The sequence below is a fragment of the Saccoglossus kowalevskii genome, chromosome 2 (genome assembly GCF_978046115.1).
Source record: "Saccoglossus kowalevskii chromosome 2, keSacKowa6.1, whole genome shotgun sequence".
NCBI lineage: Eukaryota > Metazoa > Hemichordata > Enteropneusta > Harrimaniidae > Saccoglossus > Saccoglossus kowalevskii.
In genome coordinates, this window is record NC_140642.1 from 14,564,324 (window position 1) to 14,583,976 (window position 19,653).

The 19,653-nt window shown below is 39.1% G+C and overlaps 1 protein-coding gene across 1 annotated transcript; it reads left to right on the plus strand.

Annotated features, from left to right (window-relative positions):
- Positions 1-298: 298 nt before the first annotated feature.
- Positions 299-18,052, plus strand: LOC102805588 (adenylyltransferase and sulfurtransferase MOCS3-like). The gene is made up of 12 exons (XM_006820171.3): positions 299-445; positions 2,515-2,671; positions 3,256-3,348; positions 10,290-10,410; positions 10,737-10,811; positions 11,242-11,359; positions 11,646-11,754; positions 12,880-12,942; positions 13,330-13,493; positions 13,915-14,059; positions 15,214-15,309; positions 15,502-18,052. The coding sequence occupies exons 1-12, from the start codon at positions 329-331 to the stop codon at positions 15,651-15,653; spliced, it is 1,410 nt and encodes a 469-aa protein (XP_006820234.2). The 5' UTR covers positions 299-328; the 3' UTR covers positions 15,654-18,052.
- The last annotated feature ends 1,601 nt before the right edge of the window (positions 18,053-19,653 follow it).

Here is a 19,653-nt window from a genome sequence, read left to right on the forward strand (position 1 = left end):
TGGTGAGTACAAAAAAAGTACACTAAATGAACCAAAATACATAGATACATACCAATGCAGAATTTGATTTGTAAGTAATTAACAACAAATGTTCGGCAAAACTTGAGTTACCCAACTCAAATAAAATCCCAAACTTGCAAGAAAGAGTTAAAGTGAACGTTTGTACAGGTTATGAGAAAATATGTAGGGGCTGGGCATGTTGAAAAAAAAGCAAAATAAAATTATAGTGTCGCCCCCTATTGACAATGTTCAGAAAACACAAAGCAAAAGTATTTACTTAGCAGCTCACAAGAGGGCGTATTTCTAACGTGGCCCCCGTAAACACAAAATGGATGCACACACAAGCTCAACGTGCGACATGGACGAACTAGTCGAGTTACGTCGCAATCTCGAAGAAAAATCGTTAGAAGTTGACAGGCTTCGTCAGAAACTAAAGCTATACGAGGTAATATTTTAATTTAAATTTTCGAAATCTGTTCTATTTTGAATCGATGCATTACATTTTAACATAATCTCATTTTCACCCGGTATTTTTCAAACCAAGTTATCTCCAAGTACTGCAATATCGGCATTGAGTGAGAACATATAAATGTGTGTACATTAGTTTATTACTAGGTTATGTATGTATTGGCTCCTTTAATAATCTGTGACCCCCGGGGGCATTACATAGAACTTGCCTAAAGGGGAAGTGCCCCTGAAATGGGACTCGTTTTTTGGATTTTAGGTAACAGTAGGATAGGATAGGATATTTTATTTGGAACGTACACAAAAAACAATGCTTGAGTAAAGTCCAACGTAAGAAACATACAGTATCACAACTAATCTAAAATAATTTTAAAATCTGAAAAACAAAATTAGCTAAAATACTACAAATATATTTGTCTACACTAGAGAAAACATTAATAAACAATTCTCCATTTGGTAATGTTTGATAGTCAGGTGAGTATTTGAACAATGTATAGAGGAATTTTTTTCTGTGTTCTGAAAAACTGTCACAATGAAAAAAGTAATGTTTTTCATCACCCACATCCTTAGAGTCACATTTGTTACATACCCTGTCAATTTTATTTATTCCCCTGTGACGGCCTATTTCAATTGGCAAGAAGTGGGCTGAAATACGAAATTTGGTTAATGCTACTCTGTGTTTTTGTTTTATATCATCCAAGTATTTTTCAAATTTATAATTATTTTTGAATGTTTTATAAGTACTTAGTTTATTATGACCAGTTTTGTTCAACTGACTTTCCACATTTGTTGAGTAAATTTGGTTTAACCTTTCTTTAAACAGATTGCAAAAATTTGCCTGATTAGTATCCGTGTTTGTAACAGTATCAGTCTTATTTCTGGTCAAGTTAGGTATAAATATCGGTAATATTTTTCCGATTTGGTATACTTGTGTAAGTGACAGAGGTGTTTCTATGGTCAAAGTACATATTTTAATAAATTAATATACAATGCAACTGTTGGCTTACATGTGCTTCTATTGGAGATGCTCTACTAATAGAGCAAATACGGAAATTGTTTTATTTGGAATAAACAGTGTTGACAGAAATGGTACTTTGGTATAAATATGGTCACACTTTTGAGCACTCAGGGGCACCTCCCTACTCAGCTATGTATCAACTGCCTCCCCCGGGTCTGTGACGCCAAAAATTAATAATATGGTGTAGAATTCGGGTTTGTAAGACACTCATCATGATAGGTACATCATTTTTCTGGGTGGGTGGACGTCTGTATTGTGTGAGGGTTTTCGGCATGGTTTGGGGTTTGAAATGTGTTGTATGTTTTACAAGGAAACAGTACAAGCCGCTTGTAACATTGGAATAATATTTGATGACACCCTTCAGTACAGAAAACATATCACCACTACAAGTATTTACATGCACATCCGACGTATTGGACACATCCGACAGTATCTATCCACTGAAACCTGTTTCGAATTAGTATGTTCCATCCTTGTTGCTAAACTGGACTATTGCAATGCCTTACTATATGGCTTACCCGACACACAAATACATCTCCTTTAAAGGGCACAGAATTGTGCTGTCCATTTCATCACACGTTCAAAGAAGTTCAACTATATTACCCCTGTTCTACATCAATTACATTGGCTCCCAGTTATTTACAGAATTCAATTCAAGATCACTACTCACATACAAAGTACTTCATGGATTAACACCAACCTACATATCTTGATTCAACTCCGTCAACTTGGTAGAACTCTTTGTTCAAGTAATACATGTACAAATTCAGAACCAGACTCAAGACATATGGCGATCACTCATTCTCACATGCTTCTCCGTCATTATGGAATCAGTCACCAACAGACATTCGTTCTGCAGCCAGTTTAAACATTTTCAAATCTAAACTCAAAATTTTTATGTTTCAGAGAGCATTTCTGTGAACTGACAGCGTCATTGGGCATCATCGTGACGGATATTAGCTAAGGCGCTATACAAACTCTTGATTATATTATTATTATTAAATATATATATTGTCTCATTCTATTCATAGGAACATGATAAAAGGCACAAGGCTATGCTTGATTGTGAATTAATCAATGATAATAATCTGCATACTATTCCACATTTATCTGTGATTTCTAAACTAGAAAACTCATCAATCGCGAGACACAGTAGACAACTGATTTTACCTGAAATTGGTGTTAAAGGTACTGTATTTCAATATCATTCATTTCCTTGCTGAGTTCACAAAGCCTTTAGTTGTTGTACCTGTTTGCCTTGCATAATACTAGTAGTTTATTCACAATTTCAATTACTGTATTTGGGGTCTGTGATTTGACCATTAATAATTATTTCTTGAGGTTGCTGAATTGTTAAAAAAAAAAAATTACATTTTTGATAAGTCAAATATCATAGAATGAGTTTCCGTCAGTGATAATGTAATTGCAGATAATTAAAAATGGTATTGGAAGTAATTTCAAATAAAACAATGTATGTACACTGAGGACATTAATATGTAAATAGTTTGAATAAACTTCAAGATTGAGATCATCGGAATGTGGCTACGGTTTTTGCTCTAAGTGGTTTAATGTTAGAGGAAAATAAATTATTGCAAAAATTATAAAAATATTCATATACATTTGGTTCATATATAGGTCATCTAGAAGAAAATAACAAATTATTGTGGTTTTAAATTTATAGAAGAATTATGTGTGCCTTCTATCACATTTCAATTTTTGTGTTTATATTTATATACAACACGCATATACATTTATGATCTGACATTTTCCAGGACAGATATCCATTGCTAATACGTCAGTATTAATAGTTGGAGCCGGTGGATTAGGATGTCCTTCTGCCATTTATCTAGCTGCTGCTGGTATTGGTAAGATATTCATATTTTTTTAAACTGATCTATTTTTACTTTTTTATTGATGTTTGATCACTGTATTATGAAGGTATGATTTTGTATGCAACTGTTAAATGTGATCACCATGGTGATGTATGTTTTGTGTTCCTGTTCAGGTTTGTATCTATCTGCACTTTTAATTGTTCTCTAAGTATCGGTATATTGTTAACTCTGGTTTTCCATTCACTTATATAGTATGATGTATATAATGTATGTGTTGACTTTTGTAGTAAAATATATGAAACATTTTTTTTATATGCATTGTGACTTCTTTCTATGCAATGCAGTATGTCTTTGTATGCAATGTGACATGTCTTTGTATGCAATGCAATATGTCTTTGGCAATTCGTCATGTTTTTGTAAGCAATGTGACATGTCTTTGTGTGCAATGTTACATGTTTTTGTATGCAAAGCGACATGACTTTGTGTGCATTGTGACATGTCTGTATGCAATGCAACATGTCTTTGTATGCAATTCGTCATGTCTTTGTATGCAATGTGTCATGTCTTTGTATGCAATGTGACATGTCTTTGTACGCAATGCGACATGTCTTTGTATGCATTGTGGCATCTTTCTAAGCAATGTGTCATGTCTTTGTATGCAATGCGTCATGTCTTTGTGTGCAATGCGACATGTCTTTGTATGCAATGCGACATGTCTTTGTATGCAATGAGAAACGTCTTTGTGTGCAATGTGACATGTTTTTGTATGCAAAGCAACATGTTTTTGTATGCAATGTGACATGTATGTATGCAATGCGACATGTCTTTGTGTGCAATGCGACATGTCTTTGTGTGCAATGCGACATGTCTTTGTATGCAATGCAACATGTCTTTGTATGCAATGCAACATGTCTTTGTATGCAATGTGTCATGTCTTTGTATGCAATGTGACATGTCTTTGTGTGCAATGTGACTCGTCTTTTTGTGCAATGTGACTCGTCTTTGTATGCAATATGACACGTCTTTGTAGGCAATGTGACATGTCTTTGTGTGCAATGCAACATGTCTGTATGCAATGTGAAACGTCTTTTGTATGCAATGTGACATGTCTGTATGCAATGCGACATGTCTGTATGCAATGTGACATGTCTTTGTGTGTAATGTGACAAGTTTCTGTATGCAAAGCGACGTGTCTTTGTATGTAATGTGACATGTCTTTGTGTGTAATGTGACATGTTTCTGTATGCAAAGCGACATGTCTTTGTATGTAATGTGACATGTTTCTGTATGCAAAGCGACATGTCTTTGTATGCAATGTGACATGTCTTTGTGTGCAATGTGACATGTCTTTGTATGCAATGTGACATGTCTTTGTATGCAATGTAACATATATTTTTAAATACTATGAGGTTATTACGAGGATATTTAAAAATTCACTACGTTCAATTACCCACCATGGACTCCGGTCAGTCAAAATGACTATTTTGAACTGTAGGCATTAATCAGCGATTCTGCCGGTGACGGAGAGATAGAATCTAGGTCAGGGGAAGCCCCATGACCCCAAGATTCTTTTACCCCTTACGTCACGAACCCACGTGACCGAGGCCACATGGCAGCGCCATAGACGGCCGTACAATCACTCTTCTTTCATCTCCGCCTCGTCGGGAATGATTCTCAGCGGCTCTGCCTGGCTCGTTTGCTTTTTCTAGCGTGGGTCATTGCTGCAGCCGCGGCATCCGACATTCTAGCTGGTAGGATAAGTTTTTCTTGTCCTTTATCCTTGTGTCGTTTTCCCCTTTGTGTGTTATGCTTTTCCACAAATTAAAACCCAGCGCCACCACGTAACCACTTGTTGGTTTCATGGCGGCACCTTTTACAACTGTATTTCGTTTCCCTCATGCATGTCATCTTTTATTTACAATGTATTTAGAAATGGATAGATGCACTGGCAACGTCAGAAGCTCGCCGGTGGTATTATCCCTCAGTTTTTGAGGCGGGTCTGCAACCATTGTACACAGAACTTGCAGGACTGGAACCCACATGCTAAATGCTACCGATATTACTTGTGTACAGGGTTCGGGCGTCTGCCCAGAGAATATTTGCAATCACTGGGGTTCTGAAGCCTGGGATTCTTTGCAGCAGTTTGTAAAGATTGCCAAGAGTGACTGGGTTGCTCGCTCGCACAAAGGTCGCGTGGCAGGTGGAACCAGCATAGATATGGGTGAGTTGTGCGTTGGCATGAGTCAGAAGTCCTCGCGCTGTGCCCCTAGAGGTATTTCCTCCTATTGGGCCCGCCCAGGGTCCCGTTGTGGAGCCATCCTCGCACAGCGCCGGTTTTGCCGCTGAAATAAAGGCATTGGTCGAAGGTCTGTCGGGGAAGATTGCGTCCCTGGCAGGCCGGGTAGATCAAATGCAGTCGAAGCGAGCTGTCTCCAATGCAGCCTCTCAGCCGGCAAGCAGGAAGAAACATAGAAAGCACCGTTTGCATTCTAGACACGTCTCTTCCGGGGAACCCCCTGTTCCCAGCCGTGATCCCTCCGCTAACTTGGGGGAGGCCGAGGCTCAGGCTAGTGACACCGGGTCTCCTCGGGGACCTCGGACACAAAACACCAACGGGGATGCTGGTAGCCAAGACTCCGTTTTCGTCCTCCCCCTTCAACCAGCCAAGGTTCGCCGCGCAGTACCGGACTTAATAATTTACCTTCAAGTCCGAGCTCCACTGTGGGTTTCGACTCCCTTCTTGCCGACCCACGGGCATTCCCAGAGGGAACCAACCCTGTCATGAGACGCACTCTCGCCCACATTTTTAAGCTGAGAGGTGGCAGTTTGTTCGCGTCGGATACAGTGGGTACCTCGGGCAGTCCCTCAGAGTCCACAATGTGTAATGACTCAGTGAGCCACGCCGTTGGGGTGATGCGGAATATTATCAGTCCAGGTTATGTATATTCCCCCACCCTCGATCCTAAAGCAACCACTCACGGTCACTTCTACGCTGATGGGATCGCAGGCACCGGGATCCAGATCGACCCCACCGCACCAGGGATAATCTTTTTGCATAACCCCTTTCGCTGGACCAAACGCTACCCTATTGGGGCAATTTTGGATTCGGACCCCAATTCGTGGGACGAAACTAGAAGCCCCCCACCCGAACCCCAAGGCTCCTTCCCCAGACCCCGGTACCACAAATTTCTGTTCTGCTAACCGGGCAAAGGGGACGGCCGGGTTCCATGGTCATTCTCATCGACCTAGTCTGAGACTATCTAACACGCCCTGAGGGCAGAGTTGTGACCCACCAATTTCCTAGAATTCATGGCCGCCACACTGTTCGGCAAGGGATCAGGCTACGACTTAGTAACCCCAGTTATCCCCGGGGAAGCTCATCTCACGGAAGAAGAGAGACCCCCCCCCCCCCTCTTGGAACCGCCGAACCCATGGCCACAGATCCCTGTCGCACGCAAATTTCGCCGGTGCATTCCGGCTTGGAGGGTAACTGATCCCTGGATGCTCCAGGTGGTGACACTCGGTTACAGAATACCACTGACATCTCCACCGCCCCTGTCAGTGTCCGCCCCATTTGGGGGCACTGCCAGGGGATCCCCGCAAGGCGGAAACAATCAGACAGGAAGTAGACAGTTTGCTAAAAAAAGGGCGCCATACACAGAATAGTTCAGCCAGGCTTCTACTCAAATGTATTCATAGTACCCAAAGCTACAGGCGGCTGGCGTCCGGTTCTGAACCTAAACAGACTAAATCAGTATGTGCTTCTCGATCGGTTCCGCATGGAGACACCATCCAGTGTCCTACTCTCCATCCACCGGTTCGACTGGCTAGCCTCTTTAGACTTGTGAGATGCATACCTGCACATACCGATGCACCCAGCGAGTTGCCCTCTCCTTCGATTCGCCCACCTGAGCCAAGTATTCGAATTGTTGGTGCTCCCCTTCGGGTTATGCACAGCGTCCTACGTGTTCACCAAAGTGATGAAACAAGTTGTACTGCTGCTCCACCAAATGTTGGTACACATCAATCCGTACCTAGACGACTGTTTGTTACACAACCCAGACAAGGGGTTATTAGCCAGACAAGTAAGGCTAACGCAGGATTTACTCCACCAGTTGGGCTTCCTAGAAAATCAGAAAAAGTCCCATCCCGACCGACTCAACAGTTGGTGTTTCTGGGCATGGAGTTCAACTCCGAGGTAGGCCTGGTTCACCCATCTCAAGCGCATTGCCTAGCGCTAAGCAACCTAGCAGAACGCCTAGTCACCCTCAGTGTCCCTCCGAGAACTAATGTAGCTCATCGGAATGATGACCTCCGTTCAAAGGGTAGTTCCCCAGGCCGCTCTACGTAGCCGCCCGGTCCAACGCTTGTTATTGGAACACCGAGCTCACCTATGGGAACTAGACAGGCGAGTATTGATCCCGGACCAAGCGAAGGAAACCCTGTCCTAGTGGTCGTCACTGACCAACCTCGGGCAGGGGGTCCCCTTGGACCCACTCCAAGGGTGGGGAACGCATCTATTGGACAAACATGCCCAAGGAATATGGCCTCCGCAGTGGGTTTGGGACCACCATATCAACTGGCTCGAGCTGAAAGCAATTCGTGTTCGAGACCACAGAGTCCTGCTCCGCACAGATAACACAGCGGGGGTCTCCTATATCAACAAGGAGGGGGGACGCCTTCCCCATCGTTGTCGGCCCTAGCAGAGCAAATTCTCCTTTGGTGTCTGGAATACAATGTGGAGCTAACCGCACACCACCTTCCAGGGGTGAGGAACGGTCTGGCAAACGTCCTTTTGAGGCGGCCCCGTCTCCAGGACATGGAGTGGCAGATACCCCAGTGGGTAGCCTTCAGGCTGTTTCGGCTGTGGAACGATTCAAAAATAGACCTGTTTGTCGCACACCAGAACGCCGAGCTCCCGACGTATGTAACTCTAACACTCCTGCCTACACCAGTAGCCTGGGCTGTGGACGCCTTATCGATTCCGTGGTCCCACATGGATGCATACGCCTTTCCTCCCTTCCCGCTGACTACGACTCGAAATGGCGAGCATACACTAATTGGTGTAGTGGAAGGGAGATTGATCCATGCCATCCCTCTATCGACCAGGTAGCAGACTTCTTTGTCCACTTGTTTGACGAAGTAGGTTTGTCCTACGCAGCGATCGTTGGCTACTCTTTGAGAACTCTTTGGGGTCAAGTCTAGCCGATTGTCCTATTATTAAAAGACTGTTTACTGCTTTTCATAAACAGAGGCCGAAGACCCATAGAAGGGAACCGCCCAATTGGGATCTGTCGGTTGTTTTAGTAGCCCTAGGCAGACCACCTTTCGAGCCCCTATTTTCAGCACCACTCAAGTTTTTGACGTGGAAAACAGTCTTCCTTCTGGCCCTCGCCTCAGTTAGGCACCGGTCAGAGCTAGGTGCACTGTCCTTCGCGAACGGTTGCACCGCCCTTATGGACGATCAAGTTGTACTAAAGATACGAATCAGGTTTCTCGCCAAGAACCAAATCCCAGGACACGATCCTCAACCGATCGTCATCCCCCGGCTGTCAAATATTGTCGGTCCGGAGGATCAGAAGAAATTGCTTCTCTGCCTGGTCCGAGTGTTGAGTTGCTACGAGAACCGTACCAGGTTTTCCAGACGGGGAACCAAACACATGTTTTTGTGTTACGGCCCTGGCAAACTGAATAAGCCGGCCTCCCCGACTTCCATCTCTAGGTGGATTACTGTGACTGTACTGGAGGTCTATAATACATTATCCTCCTCAACACAGACCTTGCAGAGACACCAAGTATGAGCACATGAGGTCCGTGCGATTGCTAACACATTCTGAGGGCAGGCTTCTGGAGAACGCAGAACGTCTTCATCAACTACTACCTAAGAGACACCCAATCTATTGAGCAGGGTCTCTTCAGGTTAGGCCCCATTATAGCGGGTCAGGCTTTGATTACCGACCCAGCCCGAACGACCACAGGGGTCCCTGCGCATAGGTGATAAGTCAGTCTCGGCATTCTTGGGGACAGATTGTCTGTACCACTAGCACTTCCTGGAAGCTCCCAGGTTTCGCCTTTTTTGACCTAAACCCTCATGCGAAAATCGAGTTGGAGTCTAGCTTTCTCTGGCACACCGAACCCTGTCACCATAGCAGCACTTGGGCTTTTGCTTCGGGGACAGCACAGGCAAGGTAAGACACCACCTTTCTTGGGTCTTAACTAAGGTATGGAGTTGATTATAGTTTGTTTTCATCCCGGACTGGGAAAAGACTTTCATCATTTTTCTGTTTGCTCGGAAAACCCGCTACCTGTCAGCGTCTGACTGTGCCTACAGTTCAAAATAGTCATTTTGACTGACCGGAGTCTATGGTGAGCAATTTAACGTAGTGAATTTAGGCAGAGGGTTCTCCGAACATAGTTTATATTCACATAGTTCATACCGACCATAGACTCCCTCCCCCAACCACCCCACTCTTTCTGTAGCATTGGTCTAAGTCCTCAGGCGGAGAGAAAGGAACCAGAGTGATTGTACGGCCGTCTATGGTGCTGCCATGTGGCCTCGGTCCCGTGGGTTCGTGACATAAGGGTGAAAGAATTCTATGGTGGGTATGAACTATGTGAATAGGCGGGTTCGGAGAACCCTCTGCCTAAGTATGCATGAAGACAGTACAGCAGGAGTATCGACCAACGCGCATACATCTTTTCCTTCCATGGATACATCATGGGAATGCCGAAATACAAAAAGTTTAAAACAGATTGAGCGAACTTCTTAGTATGTGGTCTGGTCAAACCCTGGGGGCTGCCATGTTCGTGTGTAATCGTTACATGTTTGGAATCTGTATTTCCTAGTACAGTAGAATGTGCAATACCACAAAATTACGGCACACTGTAACTTATGGCATTACGATGACAGATATATATGTTATTGTATATGACAATATGATGTGTGTATTCATATTCACATGGTTTGTATATAGGTCGTCTTGGTATTGTTGATTATGATGAAGTTGAATTGAGCAACCTCCATCGTCAAGTATTACATACAGAGGATAGAATAGGCATTGAAAAGTCTGCATCTGTAACCACAGCAATTAAAGGGTAAATCAAATATTATTATCAGTAACCATGGCAATCAAAGAGTAAAACAAATATTATCTGTAACCATGGCATTCAAAGGGTAAATCAAATATCATTATATGTAACCATGGTAATCAAAGTGTGAACACTATCCCTAAACATTGTTGAGAAACAGTGGGGTAGATCAAATATTATTACTTGTAGCCTTGTTAAGTAAAGGATAAATAAAATATTTTTACTCATTTATTCCAAGGGCAAAGGTCAATCACTGCACATCATGTTGAATGCAAACACATTGTATTATGCACATTCCAGTGTTAACTTGTTCATCCTATTTTTATGCACAGCTTGAATTCATCAGTGGTTTGCATCCCATATCATATGTCACTGAACAGTTCAAATGCTATCCAAGTTATTCAACAATATCCTTTTGTCATCTGCCAATATCATCCTGAACTGAACATTAACATGTCATCAAATATTTGATGTGTTCAAAGGAATAAAGAGATAGAAATTTGATTTTGTATTTGCATTTTTATTTGAACACATCAACAAACAATTTTTACACAAACCTGGGTTTATTTCATTACTGATTATGACTGCTAGCAATTTTGTTTTATTTATGTTCACGGTCGATCATGAAGCCATGCAAAGACCAAACATAATGTTTATATACATGTCGATTAGTTTTTTGATCAGATCTAATTTGACTGATATTGTAGATTAGTATTTTTGCAATTTGCCTTATTTATTCAAATATAGTATGCAGTTAGGCATGGTTTAGTGGGACAAGCGCATGTGACTGTGTTCTTTGGGACCACTTGTAATATTTTCCTTTACCAGCTATATTACATATGATATAGTATTGGATTGCACTGACAACGTGGCTACAAGGTATTTATTGAATGATGCATGTGTGCTGACTGGTAAGCCATTGGTATCAGGAAGTGCACTCAGGTTTGAAGGACAGGTCAGTGGCTAGCTACTGTAAATGCATTAATTGTTCACTTGTTCTTAATTTTGTTATTTTCACTGATGCTGCTAAGCATAACAATAGAATTCTTTGTTTCCATATCAAGTTTGTAAACTTTAAACCCAGTGAAATTGCTCAAAATTACTTTAATGAAAACAAATCATTATCTTATATTGGAGGTATGTGACTTATGTGTGTTCCTCTGACTAGTGTTGCCGGGTTAGGATGTTGGCAAAATGTATTGACAAATCTTAAGAATCTCGTGCCCTTTTTTTCTGGTCAGGTTACAGTTTATAACACTCAAGACGGACCATGCTATAGATGTCTGTTTCCAATACCACCACCCCCAGAAACAGTGACAAATTGCTCGGATGGTGGTGTACTTGGTGTAGGTAAGTTTATTGTGGTGTACTTGGTGTAGGTTAGTGTATGATGGTGTACTTGGTGTAGGTTAGTGTAGGTTAGTGTATGATGGTGTACTTGGTGTAGGTTAGTGTATGATGGTGTACTTGGTGTAGGTTAGTGTATGATGGTGTACTTGGTGTAGGTTAGTGTATGATGGTGTACTTGGTGTAGGTTAGTGTATGATGGTGTACTTGGTGTAGGTTAGTGTATGGTGGTGTTGTTAAGTGTATGATGGTGTACTTGGTGTAGGTTGGTTATATGCTGCGATGGTGGTGAACTTGCAGGTCTTGGAAAGTGTATATGCTCCAATGGTACTTGGTGTAGGCAAGTGTATGCTTGATGCTGTTTTCAGTTCTTGTTTGAACAAGGTCCGAAATCAAAGGACTTTTTGACCTTTGTGCATGTGTCTGTGTGTCTCCACCTGCATCTCAAACATGTCTTATCAGATCATATTCAAACTTCGCAAATACATCACATATCGTAGACAACATATTGACGTCTATTTGTTTCATGATCCAATTCAAGTTGGGTCAAATGGTGACCATTTTTGTGGTAAAAATTCATCAAAATCAAACATTTCTGCCATTCTGAAACCAGATCTCAGCATATATACATTGGATATTATGGGCTCTTGATGCACATCCGACCGTTGGCCATTTTGTTTTAATGAATGCTGTTCCAGAAAAATATCTGTATCTATCATCTTTTGTGTTTGTCTATTACTTGAATTGTCATGTGCACTGTCATGTGCACTGGTATATGTTAACCCTTAGAATGTCATTTCCAACTTTTAGCATCATATACTAATTGATTTTGTACAATTTACCCCTCCCCAATGAAATGTTGATAAAAATTGACAAACCTATCAATCAAAAACTAAAAGCGATATATGTCTGTCTGTATGGTCAAAAATGATGATGAATTGATGACAATTTAACAAAATTTGAAAACCTATGAATTTTGGGTGGGAAAAATATCTGCCACCAAAAGGGTTAACCTTTATACTGCGTGGTCTTTTTATTTTCATGAGATTTCACTGAGATCTTCATCACATCTCACATGCATTCTTCATCCATTGTAATTTTTTGTATTTAATGTTGACTTTACTGCAGTGCCAGGAATCATTGGTTGTATACAAGCATTGGAAACATTGAAAATTGCTTCAGGCATTGGTGGTATCCTTTATATTGCTATAATACAGAATACATCTATGATGCTGTCTATTATATCTATCTTATAGAGTTTTTGAAAGAAGCTGCAGTTCCAGCTATCTACCAATTTGATGCAGCACCTTGTTTTGAACAGAAGAACAATCACAAAAAATGATCTAATGAAGTTGTCAATATGGTGGAATTTGAATAATTATATATAGCGCCCTCAAGGTTCAAGTCATAAATATGTTCGTTTTTGAATAAAATGGCATAATATCATTTTAATTTGCATATTTTGACTATTTCTGTGTGGATTTGTCTCATTTGCATTTTTCCCAGTACAATATCAGATAATACTCAGTCTGATACCAGCATTCCTCAGGGTGTACCAACCTTAACACTTCCTATCAGCATCATACTGTCAGAAATTACTAGTTTTTGATGGAATTGATGGGACATTCAGAACCATTAAACTGAGATCAAAGAAAAAAAACTGTGTAGTATGCAGTGAGAATCCCACCATTACACAGCTGATAGATTATGAACAGTTCTGTGGTTCCAAAGCCACAGATAAGGTATGTTTAGCTACTATATACATGTATACATATCCCACTTACTATTTGGATGTTTTAAGATAAAAGCAGAGATGCTGGATTTTATGGAAACAATAGAAATTTCATAAAATCACTTTGTTGCAACATTACTATGAGCAAATCATCAGGTTATCTGGATCAGCTTCAATGTACAAAGAGTGTTGTATGTTTGTTGATTGAGCCACTGAGGAATGTGACTCATTGGTAAATTTAATGGTTAAAGAGTCTTCCAAACCACCAAAAGGAATCTATCAAGAGACCTCCAAGATTCCTATGATGTTGGAATAAATTTGCATGGTTAATAAGATATAACAATCTTTGATACTAGGCGGTTACTTACCATGAAATGCAGGTACCAAGAATATTAATATATAATGTACAATATATATGACTTTTGTTACAGAGCAAGACTGTGAAATTGTTGTCCAATGAGAATAGAATATCTGTGGAGAATTATGCAAATATTGTGAAAGAAAAACACTATCATGTTTTAGTTGATGTCAGGACACCATGTGAAATGGATATATGTCAGCTTCCAAATACCATTAGTATCCTTTTATTTAATAGTTCCTTAGTGTTTTTCACATTTCAATATAGTTTCTCAACATTTTTCGTCAATTTTTAAACCAAATGAATATAATTTTTAAAAAATTACATGGTATTTTATTTTGTGAAAGTTGACTTTGATGTTGAAAGGGTTGAAGGTTATTGTGATTTTGAAAGTCATTTTGTAATATCAAATCTGTTAATGAATTGTTCATTATTCGTCAAATGGCATAAAAGCTCCAGATTTCTAAAAACTTTTCTCCCAATAATGAAGGTTGCTGTGTAATTACAAAAGAAGTAATAGTTAATAATAAACGAAATAAATTAGGTACTTAAATTAAATCACTGAAGATGAACATAAGTGGTGTTCTCACTAGACAAAATAAGCCGTTGTCACAACGCCTTTTATTTGAGAACGTTGTTAAAAAGTGTGTGAACAGAATACGCCGTTGTGGCGTCGGTGTTTTTGACACTGACGTGAAAGGGGGTGGACCAGATCCTAAACGCCATTGTCACACCAGCTCTTGCACAATGGAACACAATATAACGGCCAAAAGCCCTCTATCGCCGACTTATTTATGCTTGGCATTAAACAAGATGGTGTCAGAGGTTACAAGTCGAATTTTTTAGCCAATCTGTTATCCCACGTTCGTAACACTATTTCTTCCCACCAGTTATTTCTGCGTTGTCGAGTCCAAATCGCTCGGGTTGCTGGATCTATTGTTGCGTTATTCATACACTCGAATAGCATAAACATGAACCGATCATTTCTCAGTCTTGTTCGACCTAACAAGTTGGCAATTTCTTGCTCTTCGAAATCCTGATTAATCGATCGTCGTACGCTTCTTCTCGAGCGTAAAAGCACACGAAAAAACAGAAACAAAGCAAATGCATTTACCAGAGGGGACGCCATTTTGTCGATTAACCTTTCCATTTGTTTATTGACCTTTCCGTGATATGATTTGTTGAGGGCACAAAACACCAGTGTTTTTACTAAGTGAGAACACAAGAAGACAATTCAGCAGATTAGCTAATATTTGCACAACAAAAAAACAGTGTCAACACCGGCATTTTTTAGACGTGTGAGAACGTAGCTACATTCACAGTGAATAAAACAATAAATTGATGACTGTGTTTCTTGACAAATTAAAACTAGATATACCAATTACTGAGGTTGGTAAAAACAATGATAACATGCATAAGTTGAAAACTGCCATTGATAAACTCACTGATCAAGTTCAAACAGTGCCTGGTGAGTATCTGTTTAAAATTTTAACTGCTATCACAGGACTCAAATCAAATCAAATCTGTGAGAATTATAGATGAACGCAGTTACAATGCATGGCATGTGAATATGAAGCTACATCAAAATGCTTTCTGAAAGTGGCTATTAAAAATGCATCATGCTAATATTAAATTACTAATTATGTTCATATTATTACAGTGTATGTGGTATGTAGACTTGGCAATGATTCACAGTCCGCTGTTCAGATTTTACAAGAGATGTTATCTGATTTACCAGTCACAATCAAAGACATTCGTGGAGGACTCGTGCAGTGGGCTAAGAAGATTGATCCAGAATTCCCACAGTATTAATTAAAATAAGCCCACATATTCAGATTGTGTATTGGAATTCACCAAAGTGTACCACTTTGATGCCTAACCTGAATGAATTATGGCACCCTCAAAATAGAATACAAAAACAAAATGAAAGTCATATTTATAAGTTGTCGTTTATTTATTTTTCTTCTAATTAGATATAAAAAAGACATATTTTGTGAAAAATTTGTTTTCAATCATCAGTATATTTTTCTATTTACGATATACTAATACCTGCATATGTGTGTTAGCGGTTTTGATTTTTAATCTAAGTTATGGTAAATCATAGATGATTATGATCATATTGCATCTTTAAAGTACACCCTCTGGCAATTTTACTTTCCACCATTTTGTTTCCAAAGGCATGTTACATCATTCATCCCTTCATAAGATAATGTAAGAACTTGTTATATTTTAATTATCTCGCATGTTCAGGGTCTTTTCGAACTACATGGCAAGTTTGCGTATTTTCAATACAATTTTTTCAAAATTTCTGAGCTTAAAGGTTGGTAGTCATGTACATTGTTTATGCAAAATTCGAACAGACACTGCATGACAACCACCACCAATTTGTGCAGCAGAAGCCACAGACCGAGGGCAGTAAATACTGTATCCAGTCCATAAGGGTTTTATCATGTACCTTATAGGTGTAATTACAATTTTACCGCAATGTGACTTCAAACACCCAACGTAATTTTTGAATGACACGTTTTGTTTTTAATGATGAAAGCCATGCATGCTGGGCCGGGCGTGACACAGAAAAAATTTTCCCTGAGGTGAGGGTGCCCTTCCTATAGCGTTGTGAGGCTGAGCACTGGATTTTATTTTTGCCGTTTTGCTAAAAGTATGCCTGAATGCTTTGATACTTGGTGTATATGTACCTTGGGTAGACCTCTCTCAGATTTGTTCATTTCATGATGATATCTTCAATTCTCCAATTTTGGTGAATATTTTTGATATTTTCGACTTCCTGTTAAAAACCGCAAGTCCAATTGCTTTGACATTACATATATAGGTACTACATGTGGTCCTCTCTCAGATTTGTTCATTTCATGATGATATCTTTAATTCTCTAATTTTAGTGAATATTTTTTTAATTTTTGGTAAAAAGTAATATTTTTGACTTCTTGTTGAAAACTGCAAGTCTGATTGCTTTTATATTACATATATAGGTACTACATGTGGACCTCTTTCAGATTTCATGGTGATATCTTCAATTATCTTATTTTGATGATTGTTTTTGGTGAAAAGTGATATTTTTGAATTCTTGTTGAAAACAGCAAGTCCTGTTGCTTTGATACTATACCACATATTGTTCATTTTCTAATGATATCTTCAGTTCTTTAAATGTAATGTGCATTGCTAACAGCTTCTTGTTTAACCAGATAATCTTAATATTATAATTCAAATTTCCTCAGCACTCAGTATTACATCTTTGATAACACTTTGACCGGCAACATTTTGTGAGTTACAAATCTTTGTGCACCGAAACATCTTCTGAAACAGAAAACAACATTTCCCCCATTCTACCATATAAGGTGCACTATACCACTGCAAAATTGCACACACAAAAAAGACTCGCGCAATGAGAAACAAAACCTTTTTTTTTTATTTTGGTCTTAGATATCTGTAGATATCACCTAATTGTGACCAATTAAACTACTGGATATGCACTGCTTTGTTTTTGTACAAATGATGGTTGCCCGGTTCACTTTTGTGGATACATGTACTCAGATAGTCTGCATTGATTTATATCGCTTAATTTGCATGACAAATGACAGTTGGTTAAGATTCAAAGAATGTAAGATTTATGAGAGTAATAATATGTACTGTGTCTGCAGTTTTAAAATAGAAACCGTTAGCATTGTTACTTTCTGTGCATGACAATTTGTATAGCTGATGATTCATTTTCTCGTGCTGGCATTTGTCACCTGTATACAGAGTTCATCAAATAGTTCATTAACCCCTTGAGTCAACTTTTGTGATTATTCATAATTTTAAACCCATATAATTTATTCATAATTTTACCAAAATTTTGATCAAGACATGAAATAATTTTGTCAATTTGGTCTAAAATTATCAAAAAAATTATAGAAGAATGCATAAAAACAGACAAAATATTTTTCCTGGGAAAAAATTATGATTAAATATTGCAATGGAGTTTGGTCATTTCCTTATTGGGGGGGGGGGGGTAGATGAATCAAATTTGATTTGTTTCCCCTCTAACATGCATGGTCTGTCCCTAAATCCATTGAAGCATAACAATTCAATTATATGGAACACTTGTATTTTCAGGTAACACCTATAATTTGAGAGCTTGTGTTTCGATGAATTTCACTAGATTTTTTTTTTAGTTGATTTCCATCTCTCCAGTAAAATTGAATTCCAAAATTGAATCTGCAGCGTAGATTATTAAAACTAAAATACTAATAGCAGGATTATGATTGAATCTACTGTCCTGATTTAGCCAATAAATCTTTAAGGTTGAATGCATTGTCTGGGGACAAAAGTGTAGAGGAATCCTAAGCATATCACAGATGTGACTCCAACATCCATTAGAGGTCAATATATCAGTTTTGATACTTTTCTTGAATGCACCCAGCCAAGACTGCAAGAGTAGAAGGTTAAGTCACCAGAACAGCCACAGATTATCCGCTATTACCCCGGTATTATTATTAAAGTGACAATAGCTGTGATTTTGAACTATACATAAATATAACCTAATCTTACCAAAATATTGTTTTAGAAAATTGCATGGATAAAGTCATGGAACACAAGGCTAATATCACATGAAATGTGATGCAGTGTGAAAACTGTAGTCTCCATTTTCGTTGAGATTGGTCATTAAAGACTATCATAGAAAATTATGATGTACACTATTGTGGAAATTGGCATATAAACCACTATTGAGCGGTCAACAGAGAGACTTAGCCTCTCAAAGTGCAATGTATTTGACATTTCGTCCAGGGTACCCAGTACGTTGTCATCCTGTAAGGTAATCCCAGACGTTCACTTGACAAAACTGGATTTCAATAGATGGCACCCTCTAGAGAACTGGACGCAAAAACGGGCCATCTTTTTTCACTTTGCAAGTGATTCAATGTGCAACGTCTTATAAAAAATCCCCCCTTTTTTTTATTGTGTGATTATATCCAAGACCTACTCTCTACTACTACCTAATATTTTATTGGACTGTGTGCCATCAACACAACTGACAAGTTTCATGGTCCTTGATAAAAAAAAAGTTTTATCAAAAACAAAACGGCCACCAGTCTTATTGCAGAGTTCAACCAAATGATGTGCAATGTAATTGTACAAAGCTTTAATGAAATCATTGAAAGGAGAGGATGCTGTTGACTTTCTTCACACTCAACTCTTAATAAATTAGTATGCAAGAAAATCATTGATTGATGTGTAACTATCAATCCTTTGTCCAATTATCTCGTTAGTTTTAATCTCATTATGGATTAAACCTATAAAATGCACTGTATCTGTGATAATTACCTTCAACATGTGACATGCATGGTTTCATTTCATAGTTCGCAGTGCTCAGAAAACTACTTTAACAACGCTATGTATATTTAGAACAGACTAAAATTTTACACACATAATCAGAGATGGGAAGAGCAGGTTATTACAAGGCGAAAACCAAATTGAAAATTTTTTTTATTTTTCCTTTTTATAAATGTTGATTGAAATTCTTAAAATCTTTCAATGGTCCACCTGTTTTGTATTCATATATCCAGTTACACCTCTTACAATTAGCTTGTTTGATGATTCCCAGTATCAGTAATATAGCATGCATTAGCACGTGTATTTCACTGATCTGCTCACTCTATGGAGGTAACGTGTGCATTATTGAAGACGTCAACTTCCTAATCTGAGCTTACCACATTATTATTAAACATACACAAGTATTTACGTAGGACTCTAAGACAATCTGTCTGAGACAGTGTTTGCAGATAAAATTGATGGTTTTGTCTCTATCGCGGTTACT

Coding starts and splice junctions, on each gene's coding strand:
- LOC102805588 (XM_006820171.3), top strand. CDS start 329: ATGGATGCACACACAAGCTCAACGTGCGACATGGACGAACTAGTCGAG. Junction 12,943..13,329: donor AATTGCTTCAGGCATTGGTG/GTATCCTTTATA, acceptor ACTTCCTATCAG/CATCATACTGTCAGAAATTA. Junction 13,494..13,914: donor GTTCCAAAGCCACAGATAAG/GTATGTTTAGCT, acceptor CTTTTGTTACAG/AGCAAGACTGTGAAATTGTT.